At 41.6% G+C, this 22,436-nt stretch overlaps 2 protein-coding genes across 3 annotated transcripts; one reads left to right on the forward strand and one right to left on the reverse strand.

Annotated features, from left to right (window-relative positions):
* Positions 1 to 2,426: 2,426 nt before the first annotated feature.
* On the forward strand, positions 2,427 to 3,819 carry fitm1 (fat storage inducing transmembrane protein 1). Its single transcript, XM_031836168.1, is given in 4 exon segments — positions 2,427 to 2,605; positions 2,877 to 3,282; positions 3,284 to 3,373; positions 3,375 to 3,819. Coding segments are annotated over 4 exon segments (867 nt in total). The 3' UTR covers positions 3,567 to 3,819.
* A 16-nt stretch (positions 3,820 to 3,835) lies between these two features.
* psme1 (proteasome activator subunit 1) lies at positions 3,836 to 9,184 on the reverse strand. 2 transcript variants are annotated; one of them, XM_031836169.1, is made up of 11 exons: positions 8,784 to 9,184; positions 8,437 to 8,469; positions 8,272 to 8,334; positions 8,030 to 8,131; positions 7,837 to 7,894; positions 6,489 to 6,586; positions 6,278 to 6,346; positions 6,041 to 6,108; positions 4,662 to 4,716; positions 4,478 to 4,564; positions 3,836 to 4,147 (listed from the first exon to the last, which is right to left on the reverse strand). In XM_031836169.1, the coding sequence occupies exons 1-11, from the start codon at positions 8,820 to 8,822 to the stop codon at positions 4,067 to 4,069; spliced, it is 753 nt and encodes a 250-aa protein (XP_031692029.1). In that variant the 5' UTR covers positions 8,823 to 9,184; the 3' UTR covers positions 3,836 to 4,066. The 2 variants fall into 2 exon arrangements, with proteins under 2 accessions (XP_031692029.1, XP_031692030.1); XM_031836170.1 differs by having other exon boundaries at positions 8,030 to 8,128; positions 8,784 to 9,037.
* Positions 9,185 to 22,436: the final 13,252 nt, after the last annotated feature.

Consider the following 22,436-nt stretch of genomic DNA (forward strand, 5'->3'; position numbering starts at 1 on the left):
CTCTGTGAGGCATGTGTTGCTTGTGACAAACACAGACAGCACGGATGGATTCAAATAAGCTTTGACATCGACATCTGAGCCTTTGAATGAAGGGCCTAGAAAAGAGGACTTGGCCAAAAAAAGAGACTGGCTTTTACTCTAAATGTATTAACAATTTTTGTGACATATGACACAATTATACTTACATCACAATACTGGTGTACGAAGAGTATTGTACTGTATTGCATTCGTACAGTACCAACTCTGGTTGGAAACATTTCACAATCTATTAGGTTGATCTTGTGTGCAGTGCCAGATTAAGAAATCATAGGCCCAGGCACACCATTTTCTGTAAACAAATCTGTGCACCAAGATGCAATCCAATGTGTGGTAAAATGTACTGTTGAAGAGAAAGGCACTTTATAATAAAGCCATAATAACATTTGCAATGTGGCATAGGCTACAGTTGAGCAGGCGTTTTTCGGATTTCTGAGTTTAAATGTATAGAGATAAAGTAGAGGGAACACTGGAACACCAATGATAGGAGTGTACAGCGTAGCACTGAACAGATAAAGCTGCAGTACATACAGTGAGGCAAAAAAGTATTTAGTCAGCCACCAATTGTGCAAGTTCTTCCACTTAAAAAGATGAGAGGCCTGTAATTTTCATCATAGGTACACTTCAACTATGACAGACAATGAGAAAAAAAATCCAGAAAATCACAATGTAGGATTTATAATGAATTTATTTGCAAAATATGGTGGAAAATAAGTATTTGGTCAATAACAAAGTTTTATCTCAATACTTTGTTATATACCCTTTGTTGGCAATGACAAGTCAAACGTTTTCTGTAAGTCTTCACAAGGTTTTCACACACTGTTCCTGGTATTTTGGCCCATTCCTCCATGCAGATCTCCTCTAGAGCAGTGATGTTTTGGGGCTGTTGCTGGGCAACACGGACTTTCAGCTTCATCCAAAGATTTTCTATGGGGTTGAGATCTGGAGACTGGCTAGGCCACTCCAGGACCTTGAAATGCTTCTTACGAAGCCACTCCTTCGTTGCCTGGGCGGTGTGTTTGGGATCATTGTCATGCTGAAAGACCCAGCCACGTTTCATCTTCAATGCCCTTGCTGATGGAAGGAGGTTTTCACTCAAAATCTCACGATACATGGCCCCATTCATTAATTCATTCATTTCCTTTACACAAGTTCAAACCCCCGAGCTGACAAGGTACTAATCTGTCATTCTGCCCCTGAACAGGCAGTTAACCCACTGTTCCTAGGCCGTCATTGAAATTAAGAATTTGTTCCTAACTGACTTGCCTAGTTAAATAAAGGTTTAAAAAAAAGGGTCGTCCTGGTCCCTTTGCAGAAAAACAGCCCCAAAGCATGATGTTTCCACCCCCATGCTTCAGTTTCCACCCCCATGCTTCCGGTGTTCTTTGGATGCAACTCAGCATTCTTTCTTTCCAAATGCTCTCTAGCAAACTTCAGACGGGCCTGGACATGTACTGGCTTAAGCAGGGGGACACGTCTGGCACTGTAGGATTTGAGTCCCTGGCTGCGTAGTGTGTTACTGATGGTAGGCTTTGTTACTTTGGTCCCAGCTCTCTGCAGGTCATTCCCTAGGTCCCCCCGTGTGGTTCTGGGATTTTTGCTCACTGTTCTTGTGATCATTTTGACCCCACGGGGTGAGATCTTGCGTGGAGCCCCAGATCGAGGGAGATTATCAGTGGTCTTGTATGTCTTCCATTTCCTAATAATTGCTCCGACAGTTGATTTCTTCAAACCAAGCTGCTTACCTATTGCAGATTCAGTCTTCCCAGCCTAGTGCAGGTCTACAATTTTGTTTCTGGTGTCCTTTGACAGCTCTTTGGTCTTGGCCATAGTGGAGTTTGGAGTGTGACTGTTTGAGGTTGTGGACAGGTGTCTTTTTATACTGATAACAAGTTCAAACAGGTGCCATTAATACAGGTAACGAGTGGAGGACAGAGGAGCCTCTTAAAGAAGTTACAGGTCTGTGAGAGCCAGAAATCTTGCTTGTTTGTAGGTGACCAAATACTTATTTCCCACCATAATTTGCAAATAAATTCAATAAAAATCCTACAATGTGATTTTCTGGATTTTTTTTCTTCATTTTATCTGTCATAGTTGAAGTGTACCTATGATGAAAATTACAGGCCTCATCTTTTTAAGTGGGAGAACTTGCACAATTGGTAGCTGACTAAATACTTTTTTGCCCCACTGTACTCCATAACAAGAGTACACTCTCGGCCAACAGGAAGAGGATGATTAAAAAAATGGAACATCTAAAGATGTGACTGAAGAAAAGTGAATAGAAACAACGGACCGAAAGATTGAAGACAAAATCAGATGGAAATTTTGAAAATGAACATAAGTAAATTACACCAGTGGCTAAGGAACAGAGTTGACCAGGAGAGCTTGTCATGTTTCTCAACACAGTTCTGGTGGTTGTGACAGACCTTTGGGCTGGACTGCTTGGTAGTGCCATATTCAGACACCCTTTTCACCTCCTGTTGTCAGGCTTGGTTCTGTTTGGACCAGCGCTGAGTCTGTGGGTGTCCAAGTACAGCATCTTTGCAAACAGAAACCACTACCTCTGCAGGTGAGAAGACTGTCGCGACCAACATAGACCAACACCAAACAGTATTATGGGGATTAAACGGGCATGGGGATTAAACTGGCATATAAAATATTGGAGAGAATAGATAAGTTACATTCTTTTTCTCTTACTGTTGCTTTGTGATAATGAATATTCTTTATGCTACCTGATTTCACGCAGATAATATTCACCAAGTATCCATACCATCTAGTTCTGTCCCGAGCTATATAGCCATCTAACATTTACTGTAGAAGTCTGCTTTGAATTCTCTCAGGATGTTCCTGTGATCGTGCTGGGGTTGGGCCTGTGTCTTCATGGGCTCCTTCCTTTTCTCCATCTGTCGATAACCCCCTCTCTCCCTTCACCACCTCTCACAGATAGCTGTCATGGGAGTGCTGTGGTGGTGCTGTCACCATCTTCTGACTCTGCTGGAGAATGCAGCAGGTAGCGGCTACAAGCCAATGCCTGCTACACTGGATGGGGGCCTGAATCTGGGCCAGGGAACCAGTGTCCCAGGTCAGTCTTTACTCTTGCTCCATGAGGGCAAGGCCTCATGCCTGAAAGCGGGTATGCTGTTGCGAGGCTGGGAGGTCTCCGAGGACACCCTCCTCCTCTGCTGCCTCCTCCTGGCTGAGGAGACTGCCATATTGGGGCCCTACCTGGCCCTAGGAGGTCCCTCAGGAGGCCCCACCGTGCCTGCTCTTCCTGCTCTGTGTCTCCCTGCTGGGCTTGTGGCTGATCATGCCGTTCTGTCTGCTGGCTCACTTACCATAGGTTCCCCTCCCAGCTGCTGGGGGGAGCTCTAGGATATCTGGGCTGGAGGGGGCTGTAGCAGGGCTGGTATCATTTGCAACCTAGCTGATGCTGTCCTGGGTGGCCTGGAGAGGGACTACTCACCACTACTCAGAGAGCAGTGAGAGAGAGGTCCATGACGTGTGGAGGCACTGACCAAAAAATGTCTTAGGATAAGAATGGTTGTTGACACTCCACAGCAAAAAAAGGCTCTGCCTGATATTTTATAAAAACTAAGTTATGATTTTTGCTTGCGCTTTTCTGGTGCTTTATATTCAATAGGATAACTCCTAACACCAATAAGATCGAATTGGATAACAGGACGATGACATACATTACCACAGGATGGAGTAAAGTCTCAAATTTTTCACGTTTCCTAAACAAAATATTTAAATACTTTCAAATCTCACCTTGAGGCAAAAAAACACAACTCACTTCATATTATGTCAGTTATCACTGCTTTATTTTGAAATCGGAATAAAAATGATTGTGTAATACAGCAGGGTTATTTTTATCAAATGAAAATGAAAATGTTTTTAAATGAACTGTCAATGTATTCAGTTACCCAACAATCATCTTAACATGTTGCACTACACGATTTGTATCATAACCAGTGAATGGTTGAGTAGGTGTATTGCCGTCTCCAGTGCACATACAACAGTCAGTTGATCATCAGTAGATGAGGGCTTTGCAGTCCCCTCTGGGCTTCTTGATCTTGTCATAGTTCTTGTTAATTATGTCCAACAGCACGGCCTGGTGAGTGGGTGACAGAAATAGCAGGGTAATTACATCACTGAAATATTTCATCATCACTTACACCATCCTTTCATGTCAAGGGCATCAAACAGTGGAAGATGTCAGGGTAGGTAAGTACAATGAAAATAGCAGGAGGCATTGTAATTATCGACTCAATCAATTTGTTAACAGGGTAAGATTTCCAATGACAACTTGAGGTCTCTTGAGGTCATACTTGTTCACACTGGTAAATGTTATTCAACTCTGGGTTGAACATTATGGGGATGCTGAGCACTTGAACTCTAATGAAGGGAAAAAAGGAATGATACATCAGGCATCTTGGCTTACATAAGTGTTGCAGATCTCCAGAACCACGATGCGCAGGTCACAGTACTGGTACTGGTCCAGCTCATGCACCAGCTGCCTGTAGTCTCCCTTGAGTTATAAGTATACGCAATATGGTTAACACACACACACACCAATGAAAGTGAGCATGTGCATGCACACACACACAAAACACAGTTATACTAACCACATGTGGCTCTTTTGAGGCCTTGTCAACAGCATCCCCTCTCTCACTGTAGTACCTGACAACACCAAATAATAAAGGTGTGTGTTAGTCACATTAACACATTGATTACATACATACAGTGCCTTGCGAAAGTATTCGGCCCCCTTGAACTTTGCGACCTTTTGCCACATTTCAGGCTTCAAACATAAAGATATAAAACTGTATTTTTGTGAAGAATCAACAACAAGTGGGACACAATCATGAAGTGGAACAACATTTATTGGATATTTCAAACTTTTTTAACAAATCAAAAACTGAAAAATTGGGCGTGCAAAATTATTCAGCCCCCTTAAGTTAATACTTTGTAGCGCCACCTTTTGCTGCGATTACAGCTGTAAGTCGCTTGGGGTATGTCTATCAGTTTTGCACATCGAGAGACTGAATTTTTCCCCCATTCCTCCTAGCAAAACAGCTCGAGCTCAGTGAGGTTGGATGGAGAGCATTTGTGAACAGCAGTTTTCAGTTCTTTCCACAGATTCTCGATTGGATTCAGGTCTGGACTTTGACTTGGCCATTCTAACACCTGGATATGTTTATTTTTGAACCATTCCATTGTAGATTTTGCTTTATGTTTTGGATCATTGTCTTGTTGGAAGACAAATCTCCGTCCCAGTCTCAGGTCTTTTGCAGACTCCATCAGGTTTTCTTCCAGAATGGTCCTGTATTTGGCTCCATCCATCTTCCCATCAATTTTAACCATCTTCCCTGTCCCTGCTGAAGAAAAGCAGGTGGTCTGATACTCCTTCCATTTCAATATTATCGCTTGCACAGTGCTCCTTGGGATGTTTAAAGCTTGGGAAATCTTTTTGTATCCAAATCCGGCTTTAAACTTCTTCACAACAGTATCTCGGACCTGCCTGGTGTGTTCCTTGTTCTTCATGATGCTCTCTGCGCTTTTAACGGACCTCTGAGACTATCACAGTGCAGGTGCATTTATACGGAGACTTGATTACACACAGGTGGATTGTATTTATCATCATTAGTCATTTAGGTCAACATTGGATCATTCAGAGATCCTCACTGAACTTCTGGAGAGAGTTTGCTGCACTGAAAGTAAAGGGGCTGAATAATTTTGCACGCCCAATTTTTCAGTTTTTGATTTGTTAAAAAAGTTTGAAATATCCAATAAATGTCATTCCACTTCATGATTGTGTCCCACTTGTTGTTGATTCTTCACAAAAAATACAGTTTTATATCTTTATGTTTGAAGCCTGAAATGTGGCAAAAGGTCGCAAAGTTCAAGGGGGCCGAATACTTTCGCAAGGCACTGTAATTAGATAGTATGTAGGTAAAGAGAAATTACACAACTAATTTAAATGATTTTGGTCTAAGTCTCTTACTTTGAGATCTGTGTCTGGAATCCCTCAATCTTTGTGCGAGTGTTGGTCAACAATTCAAACACTTTTTCCTGTGGAAAAACATTCATGAAAATAGGCCTGCACAGGTAACAAAAATATGATAATATGAATGACTATTATATATATAGTCATTCATATTATCATATTATTTTTGTTATATATATATATATATACAGATATGACAATATCTTAATCATCTCAGAAATTCATAACACTGACCTGCACAGCTACCCCAAAGTTGTTCCCATCTTCAATTTTGGGAATCTGGAGTTGCACCCACATTGACACCTGCCAGAGCAAGAGATTATAGAATGTATGTATTTCTATACACACTTTCCTTACAATTACACATGCCTTCTCACCTATTTAGCAATAGAGATGTGCTAGTGAATCTTAGATGTAAAATAACAGTAACAAAAGGCTGACTGACGGTGTTGAGTTTCTCCTTCAGTATCTGGATCTGAGGCTTGATCTCCTTCAGAAGACTTTCCACTCTCTCGTTGCAGGGGATCGGACCACAGGCAGGCCCTAGGGAAAAACACCATCAGAAAACCCAGAGTAGGACAAAGCTATCCCAATGCACTCATCTAAGATTTGATTTGTGTGTCCCCTCTAATGGTTAAAAGTTCAGACGCAGCTACTTTAAACGGAACATACAAAACATTAAGAACTCTTTCCATGACATAGACTGACTAGTTGAATACAGGTGAAAGCTATGATCCCTTATTGATGTCACTTGTTAAATTCACGTCAAATTAGTATATGAGGAGGAGACAGGTTAGAGACAGGTTAAAGAAGGATGTTTAAGCCTCAAGACAATTGAGACATGGTTTGTCTATGTGTGACATTCAGAGGGTGAATGGGTAAGACAAAATATTTAAGTGCCTTTGAACGGGGCATGGTAGTATGTGCCAGGCGCACCGGTTTGGGTCAAGACTGCAACGCTGCTGGGTTTTTCACGCTCAACAGTTTCCTGTGTGTATCAAGAATGGTCCACCACCCAAAGGACATCCAGCCAATGACAACTGTGGGAAGCATTGGAGTCAACATGGGCCAGCATGCCTGTGGAACGCTTTCGACACCTTATAGAGTCCATGCCCTGACGAATTGAGGCTGTTCTGAGGGCATAAGGGGGGGGGGGGGGGGGGGTGCAACTTAATATTAGGAAGGTGTTCATAATGTTTGGTATATCTCAATATCAAACCATTTCTGGGTAATAATGAAGTACCTTACTGTGATTGTTTTACATTAAAATGGTCAAAAATAAACAAAAGTAGCTTAGCAAAAAGCAATTTCGCAAGAAAGAATTTTGCTAGGACTGTCTGGCAGTGGTCTGAAGAGGGAGGGGAAAACTAGCTGTTATTGGCAGAGAGGTTTGTTACTCTTTCTTATTGGTCTATTCCCAAATTTACCACCTGATGATATCACCAGGCAGGCCAAAACTCCATCCCACCAAAACAGGATGAAATTATTCCAACCTAAGTGTGGAAATATATATAAAACACAGGTAAATCACATTTTTGACTGCATTGGGCCTTTAAAGTGTCACTCTAGTCTAATGTTCACCTCATTTAACCTGATTTACTTAATAAAATGTATATCTCAAAAGGTGGTCAAGGTATGTCATGACATAGCACAAGTGGGGATATCGTTTTTCAACACTAAAAGTACAAAAATCTCTGGAGGATGTTTTTAAGATTAGGAGATGATCCCAGATCTGTACATACAGCAATTTAACAACTAACTGTGGTGGTACATCAGTGGTATTGTGTCTTTACCTGCATCGTCATCTTCTTTATCGCTGTCCTTGTCTTTCTTTCCTTCCTTTGCTTCTTTCTGACAAAAAAAGAGGAATGGGGTAAAGGATTTGCAAGATTCATCCATTTGCATGGTTGATACTACTTTTAATGATTCCAGTGTAATCCAAGGGGTTAATCATGATATAATGCTGAATTAGTGAAATGTATGTACCTCCTCTTTCTTCTTTCTCTTTGCCTCTTCTTTAGCTGGGTCTGGCATTGGGATGTCCAGAGGTGACTTCAGCGCTGCCAGGCCATCAGTGCTAAAGGACTTCTGGGGTCCATTTCAAGGGGTATGAATGATAAACAAAGCATTGACAAACAGCTCGTATTTGCCTACTTACAATAGCATTGCGTCAATGTATCTGGACTGAAATCGAAAGGTGTTTTTTCATTGTCAACATCTGTCCATACCTTCAATAGCATCTCCATCTCTGCAATCTTCTGAGGGAAGAATGATGTGACCAGGGTCTCTGCCTATAACGCGCAGGAAATACATCAGTTACCCACGTTGGACATAGTCTATTAAGCACATTTTAGATGGTAATCATGACTATCAAAAATAAATATGTCAGTTACCTCTTTAGTGAGCTGAGCGCAGAAGTCATCGACCTAGGAAATTGAAACCAAAGAAATACGATGTATTTATTTTTGTAAATGAAACTGTATGCAAGGCACAGCAGCAAACCCAACTCCCACTGTCTCTACTTTACACCTGACTACGATAGCCGGGGTAAGGTCACCTGATGTGGCCTCACCTGGATCTACTGTTGGTCGAATTATCAACACGCCTTGAAGATTATCAGGGCTGGTGAATTATCTAAACACACATTATATTGGTGTGTTGGTATATTGGTCAGCCATGAATGATTCTAGGTTACATTTGGCTTCTGTTTGTTATTACACAATTTAAATTGACAACATACCATCTTCTTGGACTCCGGGCGAATGTCTATGGAAGTCATCTTGTGTGATGGGAATATATTTATTTGATAGTCAAAAAATACCCGTTTCAATGCAATAATAGGCAATAATTAAATAGTTGAAAGAATGCGCGATTATCCTAAATGTCTAATTGTACACAACGCGGAAAACAGTCGCAGAGTTAGTCAGCACAAAAAGTGAAAATGAAAGCAAGTAAACACTTTTCAGTGTTCCGTACTTTCCAGTTTTGAAGCTCAAGATGCAGCATCGTGGGATTTGTAGTTTAATTGTGGGTTTAATAACCTGCAGACACTAGGCCCTCCATTTAATGAGTTTGACACCCCTGCTATAGAAAGCAATAGTAATGGCGTCTTTTTGTAGGCACGAACGCTGCCATGGCTCGTTGGCAAAAAGCCTATGGGGAAATGAAACGGAGGACCACTGCGATGTTGGGGTCAACACCTTGAATGGCACTTCGGTGCTCACACATTCTAGTGTGTAACTCCCCTGAGGTCTCTCCAACACAAATTAACCAGCAATCGTGTAGAACACATTGTGAGAATTTCAATTTATGGTAATTTAGATTTTTATGGATTTGATTTAGCAACCTTTTGGTTACTGGCCTAACACTCTAACCACTAGTCTAACTGCTGTACTTTAAAGTACTACTTAAGTAATTTTTGTCGGTATATGTACTTTGCTATTTATATTTTTGACAACTTTTACTTTACTACATTCCTAAAGAAAATAATGTACTTTTTACTCCATACACTGTCCCTGACAACCAAAAGTACATTTTGAATGCTTAGCAGTACAAGAAAAGGGTGAAATTTATGCATTTATCAAGAGAACGTGTGAAATGGTGCCATCTGCTTTGCTTAATATAAGGAATTTGAAATTATTTATACTTTTACTTTTGATACTTAAGTATATTTTAGCAATTACATTAACTTTTGATACTTAAGAACAGTTGAAGTCAGAGGTTTAGCCTAAAACATTTAAACTCAGTTTTTCACAATTCCTGACATTTCATCCTAGTACAAATTCCCTGTTTTAGGTCAGTTAGGATCACCACTTTATTTTAAGAATGTGAAATGTCAGAATAATAGTAGAGAGAATGATTTATTTCAGCTTTTATTTCTGTCATCACATTCCCAGTGGGTCAGAAGTTTACATACACTCAATTAGCATTTGATAGCATTGCCATTAAATTGTTTAACTTGGGTCAAATGTTTTGGGTAGCCTTCCACAAGCTTCCCACAATAAGTTGGGTGGATTTTGGCCCAATTCCTCCTGACATAGCTGGTGTAACTGGTCAAGTTTGTAGGCCTGCTTGCTCGCACACGCTTGTTCAGTTCTGCCCACAAATTGTCCAATGGGATTGAGGTCAGGGCTTGTGATGGCTCATGATGCCATCTATTTTGTGAAGTGCACCAGTCCCTCCTGCAGCAAAGTACCCCCACTTTGTTGTCCTTAAGCCATTTTGCCACAACTTTGGAAGTATGCTTTGGGTCATTGTCCATTTGAAAGACCCATTTGCGACCAAGCTTTAACTTCCTGACAGATGTCTTGAGATGTTGCTTCAATATATCCACATAATTTTCCTCCCTCATGATGCCATCTATTTTGTGAAGTGCACCAGTCCCTCCTGCAGTAAAGCACCCCCACAACATGATGCTGCCACCCCCGTGCTTCAGGGTTGGGATGGTGTTCTTCGGCTTGCAAGCTTCCCCCTTTTTCCTCCAAGCATAACGATGGTCATTATGGCCAAACAGTTCTCTTTTTGTTTCATCCGACCAGAGGACATTTCTCCAAAATGTACAATCTTTGTCCCCATGTGCAGTTGCAAACCATAGTCTAGCTTTTTTATGATGGTTTTGGAGCAGTGGCTTTTTCCTTGCCGAGCGGCCTTTCAGGTTATGTTGATATGGGGCGGCAGGGTAGCCTAGTGGTTAGAGGGTTGGACTAGTAACCGAAAGGTTGCAAGTTCAAACCCCCGAGCTGACAAGGTACAAATCTGTTGTTCTGCCCCTGAACAGGCAGTTAACCCACTAGGCTGTCATTGAAAATAAGAACTTGTTCTTAACTGACTTGCCTGGTAAAATAATACAATTATAGGACTCATTTTACTGTGGATATAAATACTTTTGTACATGTTTCCTCCAGCATCTTCACAAGGTCCTTTGCTGGGATTGATTTGCACTTTTCACACTAAAGTACGTTCATCTCTAGGAGACAGAACGCATCTCCTTCCTGAGCAGTATGACGGCTGCGTGGTCCATGGTATTTAAACTTGCGTACTATTGTTTGTACAGATGAGCGTGGTACCTTCAGGCATTTGGAAATTGCTCCCAAGGATGTACCAGACTTGTAGAGGTCTAACAATTTTTTTCTGGGGTCTTGGCTGATTTGTTTTGATTATCCCATGATGTCAAACAAAGAGGCACTGAGTTTGAAGGTAGGCCTTGAAATACATCCACAGGTACAACTCCAATTGACTCACATGATGTCAATTAGCCTATCAGAAGCTTCTAAAGCCATGACAACATTTTCTGGAATGTTCCAAGCTGTTTAAAGGCACAGTCAATTTAGTGTATGTAAACTTCTGACCCACAGGAATTGTGAAATAATCTGTCTGTAAACAATTGTAGGAAAAATGACTTGTGTCATGCACAAAGTAGATGTCCTAACCGACTTGCCAAAACTATAGTTTGTTAACAAGAAATTTGTGGAGTGGTTTAAAAACAAGTATGACATTTGGGTACTTTTTCCACCAGTGCGAGAAACTTTTCATACATTTGGTGTACTGGCATTGGGTACAATTGCCACAATTGCCAGGGTGGATAAGCAGGAGCCTGGTCTTGTTTGAGTTTGACATCGGATCTGACAACACTGTCCAACCTGGTCTCAGAGCATTTCATATTATTCTTTACGTAAATCCGTGTCTGTCCATTTAGTATATGATACGTTTCGCATGGTATGTATTAATTTGTGGATGTCCATCACCCCTTTCATATGATATGTTACAAATTACAATTAGTATTATACACTGAACAAAAATATAAACTCAACATGCAACAATTTAAAAAAATGTACAGAGTTACTGTTCATATAAGTAAGTCAGTCAATTTAAATAAATTCATTAGGTTCTCAGCTATGGACTTCACATGACTGGGAATACAGATATGCATCTGTTGGTCACAGACACCACGGTCTTGCAGTCAGGTCAAGAACGTGTTGAGGACGATGAGCACGCAGATGAGCTTACTTGAGATGGTTTCTGACAGCTTGTGCAGAAATTCTTCAGATGTGCAAACCCACAGTTTCATCAACTGTTCGGGTGGCTGGTCTCAGATGATCCAACAGGTGAAGAAGCCAGATGTGGAGGTCCTGGACTGGCATGGTTACACTTGGTCTGCGGTTGTGAGGCCGCTTGAACGTACTGCCAAATTCTCTAAAACAACATTGGAGGTGGCTTATGGTAAAGAAAGTAACATTCAATTATCTGGCAACAGTTCTGGTGGACATTCCAGCAGTCAGCATGCCAATTGTACGCTCCTTCAAAAATTGAGGCATCTGTGGCGTTGTGTTGTGTGACAAACATCACATTTTAGAGTGGCCTTTTATCATCCCCAGCACAAGGTGTACCTGTGTTTAATCAGCTTCTTGATATGTCACACCCATCAGGTGGATGGATTATCTTGGCAAAGGATAAATGCTCACTAACAGGGATGGAAACAAATGTGTACACCACATTTGAGAGAAAAAAAGTAGTAAGTAGCTGAAAAGTTACTAATTAGCTAAAATCTTAACTGGAGTGTCTTGGAATTATGTACAGAATAATAAGAAATGCTCTGAAATCAGGCTGCACTGTCTTTAATGTTTTTAGCTCGACAGTAAGCACTGCAGGAGGCTGCTGAAATGTATTCCCTAGAGCTGGGTCTAAGCGTAGAATATCCCAATGTTTTTGATGATGCCTAGTAGTTCTGGACTTTGCAGGATGTAGGTAGTGATCAGTTGAATGGAGGGTCTAGCTCTAGGGCTGCTGGGCTTGCTCAGTAGTTCTGCTCTAGGAACATCTTTGAGATGGTGATGGTTATAAAAAAGGGTTCTATGTTTGCTTCATATATGGCACCCCTTACGGTTCTAGAACTGAAATTGGTTCCATATAGAACCCTTTATGGAACCCAAAGGTACCATATATGAAGCAACATAGAAAAAAAGGTTCTGGAAAAGTGGTTCTAAGAGTGTAGCCTACAATTGTTATTGAAAAAAAAGTGCTATCTAGAACCTAAAAGGGTTATGAGGCTGTCCACATAGGAGAACACCTTGGAGAAACCTTTTTTGTTTCAGGTAGAACCCTTCTGGGTTCCATGTACAACCCTTTTCACTGAGGTTTCTACATTGAACCCAAAAGGGTTCTCCTATGGCGACAGCTGAAGAACCCTTTCGGGACCATTTTTTCTAAGAGTGTATTCAAACATGTTTGTGGGAGCATATCAGTTTGGCAGACATCCAGTATTTACCCTACAGAACGATGAGACAAGACCAGAAATGTATACCAGGCAACAGTGATTACGACCCCCTCTCTGCTCCAGACCTCCAATAAAGCATCAGCAGCTTAGTTACTTGTCATATAGGACTGTATTGTCTGAGGGTCCTTGTTTTGCTATAGTGTGTTGCAATGATGGAATTATCTAATTTGGCTGACATTCAATTTCAGTCTTTTGTCTTGCCCATTCACCCTCTGAATGCCACACATATACAATCCATGTCAACTGTCTGAAGGCTTAAAAATACTTCTTTAAACTGTCTTTTCCCCCTTCATCTACACTGATTGAAGTGGATTTAACAAGTGACATCAATAAGGGGATCATCGCTTTCACCTGGTTATTCTGTCATTGAAATAGCAGGTGTTCCTAATGTTCTGTACACTCAGTGTATCTCCTTTACAGTCAATGGAGACTTACACAAAATGGGCCAGAAAATGTTGTTAGACTTTGTGATGCAATTTATCCAAAGGGCAAAAGTCACCTTGAAGTGTTTGCGAAACCATTAATTATTGATTGATGTGATTGAGTGAGTGATTCAAACTTGAGCTGTTTTTCACTTCTGCCTAATTGCGAAATATACTGACCAAAGGTCTTTCCTCAATGGATGACAGATGAGAAAGGGGAGGGGAGCATTTAGAAGAGAAACAAAGGAAGAGTGGCAAAGGTTGACTGACATGTTAATAGAAGTTGTGTTCTGTACCATAAACGTGCTTAATGAAATAGTATACGTTCAAACAAAGAATGCAATTCTGAATCAAGTTTAATTACTGATACATTAGTCACGTTATGAAAGTACAAGCATCAATAATTATTGTTTGATCCTCAGCCCAATACTTTTCCTTTTGATTAAAAACAAAGGGCAAACATTGAAAAAATATTTCAACCAAACCAGATTCATAATTGCATTCTCTGCCTTCTCTCTTTGAATGTGTATTTGAAGATGACATTTGAGTTTCTTTCCTGGTTCTGTGACCTGATTTGAGTATGCAAACAAATGAACAACAGACATTCCTTGGCCTGACCAGGGTCTGGTTGAGACTTTACTTTTTGCAGTTGTTGATCCCATATCAGCCTACATGTAACCTCCTATGATTGGCCTCTTTAGGCCTCGCTCATGGACTCTCAATGTAAGATAAGAGGTGTATTAGCCCACACTGCAACCATTACTTGAGCTTCAAATGCCTTTTTTTGCCAGCAGCAGCATTTCTGAATGTTCTCTTTGATAACTGAGGACTGCATCTGTGGGCGGTTGAGTGAGTGCATTAATTCAAAATGTGTGTAGTGTTCTCCACGTGCCTGAAAAGCATATGGCTGCTGATTCTGCAGGCCATGTCACTGTTTACAGGCTGAAGTTTAACCAGAGGCACTGTGGACTTATCTTACTTCGACCCCTGTCTACCCACCTGTGAGTCTCTCTCTCTCTCTTTGTCCATACAATGTCCCCTCCCCCTTCATGTTTTCCTATCTCCTTCTCTCTCTAACCTGGAAACATTAACAGGGAATGTGCAATTTGCATCATTCTCAGACAATGCATTGCAGATTCTGAAAAGGGAGACAATACTTTTGTGGACAGAACTGGTTGCAGTTCAGGCCTACTACACTTTGAAAAAACCAAAAACATAATGGTATAATGGATAGCAATAACCTGAAGATGAATCTCATATACAGAGCCTTCGGAAAGTATTCAGACCCCTTGACTTTTGTGAGATTACAGCCTTATTTTAAAATTGATTCAATGTTTTTCCCCCCTCATCAATCTACACACAACACCCCATGATGACAAAGCAAAAACAGGATTTTTGAAATGTTTGCTAATTTAATAAGAAACTGAAATATCACATTTACATAAGTATTCAGACCCTTTACTCAGTACGTTCTTGAAGCACCTTTGAGTGAGATTATAGCCTCAAGTCAAATCAAATCAAATCAAATTTATTTATATAGCCCTTCGTACATCAGCTGATATCTCAAAGTGCTGTACAGAAACCCAGCCTAAAACCCCAAACAGCAAGCAATGCAGGTGTAGAAGCACGGTGGCTAGGAAAAACTCCCTAGAAAGGCCAATACCTAGGAAGAAACCTAGAGAGGAACCAGGCTATGTGGGGTGGCCAGTCCTCTTCTGGCTGTGCCGGGTGGAGATTATAACAGAACATGGTCAAGATGTTCAAATGTTCATAAATGACCAGCATGGTCGAATAATAATAAGGCAGAACAGTTGAAACTAGAGCAGCAGCACAGTCAGGTGGAAGTTGAAACTGGAGCAGCAGCATGGCCAGGTAGACTGGGGACAGCAAGGAGTCATCATGTCAGGTAGTCCTGGGGCATGGTCCTAGGGCTCAGGTCCTCCGAGAGAGAGAAAGAAAGAGAGAAGGAGAGAATTAGAGAACGCACACTTAGATTCACACAGGACACCGAATAGGACAGGAGAAGTACTCCAGATATAACAAACTGACCCCAGCCCCCCGACACATAAACTACTGCAGCATAAATACTGGAGGCTGAGACAGGAGGGGTCAGGAGACACTGTGGCCCCATCCGAGGACACCCCCGGACAGGGCCAAACAGGAAGGATATAACCCCACCCACTTTGCCAAAGCACAGCCCCCACACCACTAGAGGGATATCTTCAACCACCAACTTACCATCCTGAGACAAGGCTGAGTATAGCCCACAAAGATCTCCGCCACGGCACAACCCAAGGGGGGGGGGCGCCAACCCAGACAGGATGACCACAACAGTGAATCAACCCACTCAGGTGACGCACCCCCTCCAGGGACGGCATGAGAGAGCCCCAGCAAGCCAGTGACTCAGCCCCTGTAATAGGGTTAGAGGCAGAGAATCCCAGTGGAAAGAGGGGAACCGGCCAGGCAGAGACAGCAAGGGCGGTTCGTTGCACCAAGTCTTCTTGGGTGTGATGCTACAAGCTTGGCACACCTGTATTTGGGGGATTTCCCCATTCTTCTCTGCAGATCCTCTCAAGCTCTGTCAGGTTGGATGGGGAGTGTTGCTGCACTGCTATTTTCAGGTCTCTCCAGAGATGTTCGATTGGGTCCAAGTCCGGGCTCTGGCTGGGCCTCTCAAGGATATTCAGAGACTTGTCCAGAAGCCACTCCTGTGTTGTCTTGGCTGTGTGCTTCTGTTTGAAGGTGAAACTTTGTACTTTGCTCCGTTCATCTTTGCCTATATCCTGACTAGTCTCCCAGTCCCTGCCACTGAAAAACATCCCCACACCATGATGCTGCCACCACCATGCTTCACCGTAGGGATGGTGGCAGGTTTCCTCTAAAAGTGATTTTCAGGTCTCTCCAGAGATGTTCGATTGGGTCCAAGTCCGGGCTCTGGCTGGGCCTCTCAAGGATATTCAGAGACTTGTCCAGAAGCCACTCCTGTGTTGTCTTGGCTGTGTGCTTCTGTTTGAAGGTGAAACTTTGTACTTTGCTCCGTTCATCTTTGTCTATATCCTGACTAGTCTCCCAGTCCCTGCCACTGAAAAACATCCCCACACCATGATGCTGCCACCACCATGCTTCACCGTAGGGATGGTGGCAGGTTTCCTCTAAAAGTGACGCTTGGCATTCAATCTTGGTTTCATAAGACCAGAGAATCTTGTTTTTCAATCAAGGTCTGAGAGTCTTTAGGTGCCTTTAGGCAAACTCCAAGAGGGCTGTCATGTGCCTTTTCCTGAGAAGTGGCTTCTGTCTGGCCACTTTACCATAAAGGTCTGATTGGTGGAGTGCTGCAGAGATGGTTGTCATTCTGAAGGTTTCTCTCATCTCCACAAAGGAACTCGAGAGCTCTTTCAGAGTGACCATCGGGTTCTTGGTCACCTCCCTAACTAAGGCCCTTCTCCCCCGATTTATCAGTTTGGCCGGGCGGCCAGCTCTAGGAAGAGTCTTTGTGGTTCCAAACTTCTTCCATTTAAGAATGATGGAGTCCACTGTGTTCTTGGGGATCTTCAATGCTGCAGAAATGTTTTGGTACCCTTCCCCAGATCTGTGCATCGACAAAATCCTGTCTCGGAGCTCTACAGACAATTCATCCAACCTCATGGCTTGTATTTTGCTCTGACATGCACTGTCAACTGCTGGACCTGATATAGACAGGCGTGTGCCTTTCCAAATCATGTCCAATTAATTGAATTTACCACAGGTGGACTCCAATCAAGTTGAAGAAACATCTCAAGGATGATCAATGGAAACCGGATGCACCTGAGCTCAATTTCGAGTCTTATAGCAAAGGGTCTGAATACTTATTTAAATAAGATACTTCTGTTTATTAATTTTTATACATTTGCAAAAAAATCAAAAAACCTGTTTTCGCTTTGTCATTATGGGGTATTGTGTGTAGATTGCTGAGGAATGTTTTTTATTTTTATCCATTTTATAATAAGGCTGTAACGTAAGAAAATGTGGAAAAAGTCAAGGGGTCTGAATACTTTCAGAAGGCACTGTACTTACATCCATGTAGGCTACATAATGCTCATATTTTCCCACATCAAAATCAAACCACAGATGCACAGAAGGCACCATTTCTGCTTCTTCTTTGGTTTTAAATAATGTTCTTAATTGTTTGGATAAGAAGAAACACTGTGCATCCCTTTTTATGGCCCTTTTTATTGACCTGTCTAAAGCCCTCGACACTGTGGACCACTAATTACTTATTCAGAGTCTTTCTTCAATCAGCCTGGACCAGGCTGCATTTAGCTGGTTTGAAAATTATTTAAAGGACAGAACACACTGTGTATTTACTGATGGTGTTAAATCAAGACATAACAAAGGGTGTCCCACAGGGATCGATTCTTGGTCCGGTTCTTTTCACTATTTACATTAACAATATTGGTTTATCTGTAAAGAATAAATACAAATATGCTATTGCCCCACAGCTGCCAGGTTCTGTCAGAGCTTCAATCTGCCTTTATTGCCCTGCAGAAAGCATTTGTCAAACTGAAATTGGTACCCAATGCAGGTAAAAATCAAGTGTATGTTATTTTCCAAATCACGTAAAAATGTATCTGATGATTTATGTATAAATACATTGGATGGTGCCCTCATTGATCGTGTTCCTGCTTATAACTATCTGGGCATCTGGATCAGTGGAGGCTGGTGGGAGGAACTGTAGGAGGACGGGCTCATTGTAATGGCTGGAATGGAATAAATGGAACAGTATCAAACGCATCAAACATATGCGAACCACATGTTTGAATCCATTCCATGAATTCCATTCCAGCCATTGCAATGAGCCCATCCCCCTATAGTTCTTCCCACCAGCCTCCACTGATCTGGATTGATGAAAAGCTATCTTTCAAAAAGCACGCAGATGAGTTAAGAAATTAAGAATAAAAATAGGGTTTGAAATAATTTTGTTCAAAAACTATTTCAAATAGTTTTCATTGTTGGATTGTTGGACATAAAATACTAAAATCACCTGGAACACAGCTCAAAGTGATTTTCCCAAGTATTCCCATGCATAAATAGGGGCACATGTGACATCTTATTCCAATTTGGGGCGGTAGGTAGCCTAGTGGTTAGAGCGTTGGTCAAATCCCTGAGCTGACAAGGTGAAAAGCTGTCGTTCTTCCACTGAACAAGGCAGTTAACCCACTGTTCATAGGCCGTCATTGAAAATAAGAATTTGTTCTTAACTGACTTGCCTAGTTAAATAAAGGTTAATCAAAGTTTGACATTATTCTGTTATGTCAAATACTAAACTCAGAAAAAAAAGAAACGTCCCTTTTTCAAAACCCTGTCTTTCAAAGATAATTCGTAAAAATCCAAATAACTTCACAGATTTTCATTGTAAAGGGTTTAAACACTGTTTCCCATGCTTGTTCAATGAACTATAAACAATTAATGAACATGCACCTGTGGAAAGGTTGTTAAGACACTAACAGCTTACAGACGGTAGGCAATTAAGGCCACAGTTATGAAAACTTAAGACACTAAAGAGGCCTTTCTACTGACTGAAAAACACCAAAAGAAAGATCCCCAGGGTCCCTGCTTATTTGTGTGAACGTGCCTTAGGCATGCTGCAAGGAGGCATGAGGACTGCAGATGTGGCCAGGGTAATAAATTGCAATATCCGTACTGTGAGACGCCTAAGACAGCGCTTCAGGGAGACAGGACAGACAGCTGATCGTCCTCGCAGTGGCAGACCACGTGTAACAACGCCTGCACAGGATCAGTACATCCGAACAACACACCTGCGGGACAGGTACAGGATGGCAACAACAACTGCCCAAGTTACACAAGGAACGCACAATCCCTCCAACAGTGCTCAGAATGGCAAAAGGGTTTTCTAATGATCAATTAGCCTTTTAAAATGATAAACTAACACAAGGAGTGATTGGAACACATTGGAACACAGGAGTGATGGTTGCTGATAATGGGAATCTGTACGCCTATGTAGATATTCCCTAAAAAAAGCTGCTGTTTCCAGCTACAATAGTAATTTACAACATTAACAATGTCTAAACTGTATTTCTGATCAATTTGATGTTATTTTAATGGACAAAAAAAAATAAAAATTTTGAACGGTAGTGTATGTTCCGGCCTTCTAACTATCCACTCAAGGGGAAATCGTCTGACATCTGAATGTAATTTGGGACCCATTGGACACAGTTTATCATAGCGCATTGCTCTTTATTATGGGCAATAGGCTCAGTACACATCATTGCATTTTGTAACAGAAAGTAGGCTGGCCCTCATTGAAGTCTCGTAGATCGATGCACTGCGCTCTTTTTGTCTATAACGCCCTAGGTTAATAAAGCTCTCTTGCATAAACTTCCACCATACCTTACAGTACCTCATTGTTAACCTTCAGATGTATAAATGACCAGACCCGGACTCAGGGATCGCTTACCCTGGAGATCCCTTCAATCTTCACCGAGTTAGGTAAACTGCTTGATGTTTTTTTGCGCCTCATGGGGAACGATCTCCTAAAGTCCTTAAAGTTGGTGCCTCTAGGGTAATTCCGGTGGATGTTAGAGGGCCTTTTTACTGATGAATATGTTTGTTTCATATGATTGTGTTTTGATTTTCGTCTTTTGTTTGTTTTTCATGTATAGTGTAATTGTTGTTTATTGATGTGTTCATGCAGGGCTCATCTGCGAAAGAGACCGTGGCCTCCACATGACCCCCTGCTGAAATTAAAGGTTAACAATAAAAAAATATTGGTTATGCCGTTATCTGTCCATAACTCAGGTGTCAATCATGATGGCATAGCCTAGGTAATTTGTTAGGCCTATTTATCCTATGCAGTGCTTCATTTGTAAATCGGTTTGGTGCCGGAAGAAAAAGTGAGCGTGAGAGGGGAGTGACATTGGGAGCTCTGAGGTACCGGAACCGTTATACTAAAGCATTGCATGTACAGTGCCTTGCGAAAGTATTCGGCCCCCTTGAACTTTGCGACCTTTTGCCACATTTCAGGCTTCAAACATAAAGATGTAAAACTGTATTTTTTTGTGAAGAATCAACAACAAGTGGGACACAATCATGAAGTGGAATGACATTTATTGGATATTTCAAACTTTTTTAACAAATCAAAAACTGAAAAATTGGGCGTGCAAAATTATTCAGCCCCCTTAAGTTAATACTTTGTAGCGCCACCTTTTGCTGTGATTACAGCTGTAAGTCGCTTGGGGTATGTCTATATCAGTTTTGCACATCGAGAGACTGAAATTTTTTCCCATTCCTCCTTGCAAAACAGCTCGAACTCAGTGAGGTTGGATGGAGAGCATTTGTGAACAGCAGTTTTCAGTTCTTTCGACAGATTCTCGATTGGATTCAGGTCTGGACTTTGACTTGGCCATTCAAACACCTGGATATGTTTATTTTTGAACCATTCCATTGTAGATTTTGCTTTATGTTTTGGATCATTGTCTTGTTGGAAGACAAATCTCCGTCCCAGTCTCAGGTCTTTTGCAGACTCCATCAGGTTTTCTTCCAGAATGGTCCTGTATTTGGCTCCATCCATCTTCCCATCAATTTTAACCATCTTCCCTGTCCCTGCTGAAGAAAAGCAGGCCCAAACCATGATGCTGCCACCACCATGTTTGACAGTGGGGATGTTGTCTTCAGGGTGATGAGCTGTGTTGCTTTTACGCCAAATATAACGTTTTGCATTGTTGCCAAAAAGTTCAATTTTGGTTTAATCTGACCAGAGCACCTTCTTCCACATGTTTGGTGTGTCTCCCAGGTGGCTTGTGGCAAACTTTAAATGACACTTTTTATGGATATCTTTAAGAAATGGCTTTCTTCTTGCCACTCTTCCATAAAGGCCAGATTTGTGCAATATACGACTGATTGTTGTCCTATGGACAGAGTCTCCCACCTCAGCTGTAGATCTCTGCAGTTCATCCAGAGTGATCATGGGCCTCTTGGCTGCATCTCTGATCAGTCTTCTCCTTGTATGAGCTGAAAGTTTAGAGGGACGGCCAGGTCTTGGTAGATTTGCAGTGGTCTGATACTCCTTCCATTTCAATATTATCGCTTGCACAGTGCTCCTTGGGATGTTTAAAGCTTGGGAAATCTTTTTGTATTCAAATCCGGCTTTAAACTTCTTCACAACAGTATCTCGGACCTGCCTGGTGTGTTCCTTGTTCTTCATGATGCTCTCTGCGCTTTTAACGGACCTCTGAGACTATCACAGTGCAGGTGCATTTGTACGGAGACTTGATTACACACAGGTGGATTGTATTCATCATCATTAGTCATTTAGGTCAACATTGGATCATTCAGAGATCCTCACTGAACTTCTGGAGAGAGTTTGCTGCACTGAAAGTAAAGGGGCTGAATAATTTTGCACGCCCAATCTTTCAGTTTTTGATTTGTTAAAAAAGTTTGAAATATCCAATAAATGTCATTCCACTTCATGATTGTGTCCCACTTGTTGTTGATTCTTCACAAAAAAATACAGTTTTATACCTTTATGTTTGAAGCCTGAAATGTGGCAAAAGGTCGCAAAGTTCAAGGGGGCCGAATACTTTCGCAAGGCACTGTATATCATCCCATTTGCGTAGTGGAAACCTTTTCTGTGACCTAGGGTCCGGGAAATGTTTGGCCTTTTATAAACGCATTGGCATTTTATAAACACATTTCATGCAAT

This window comes from Oncorhynchus kisutch, linkage group LG11, assembly GCF_002021735.2.
Source record: "Oncorhynchus kisutch isolate 150728-3 linkage group LG11, Okis_V2, whole genome shotgun sequence".
NCBI classification, from domain to species: Eukaryota; Metazoa; Chordata; class Actinopteri; order Salmoniformes; family Salmonidae; genus Oncorhynchus; species Oncorhynchus kisutch.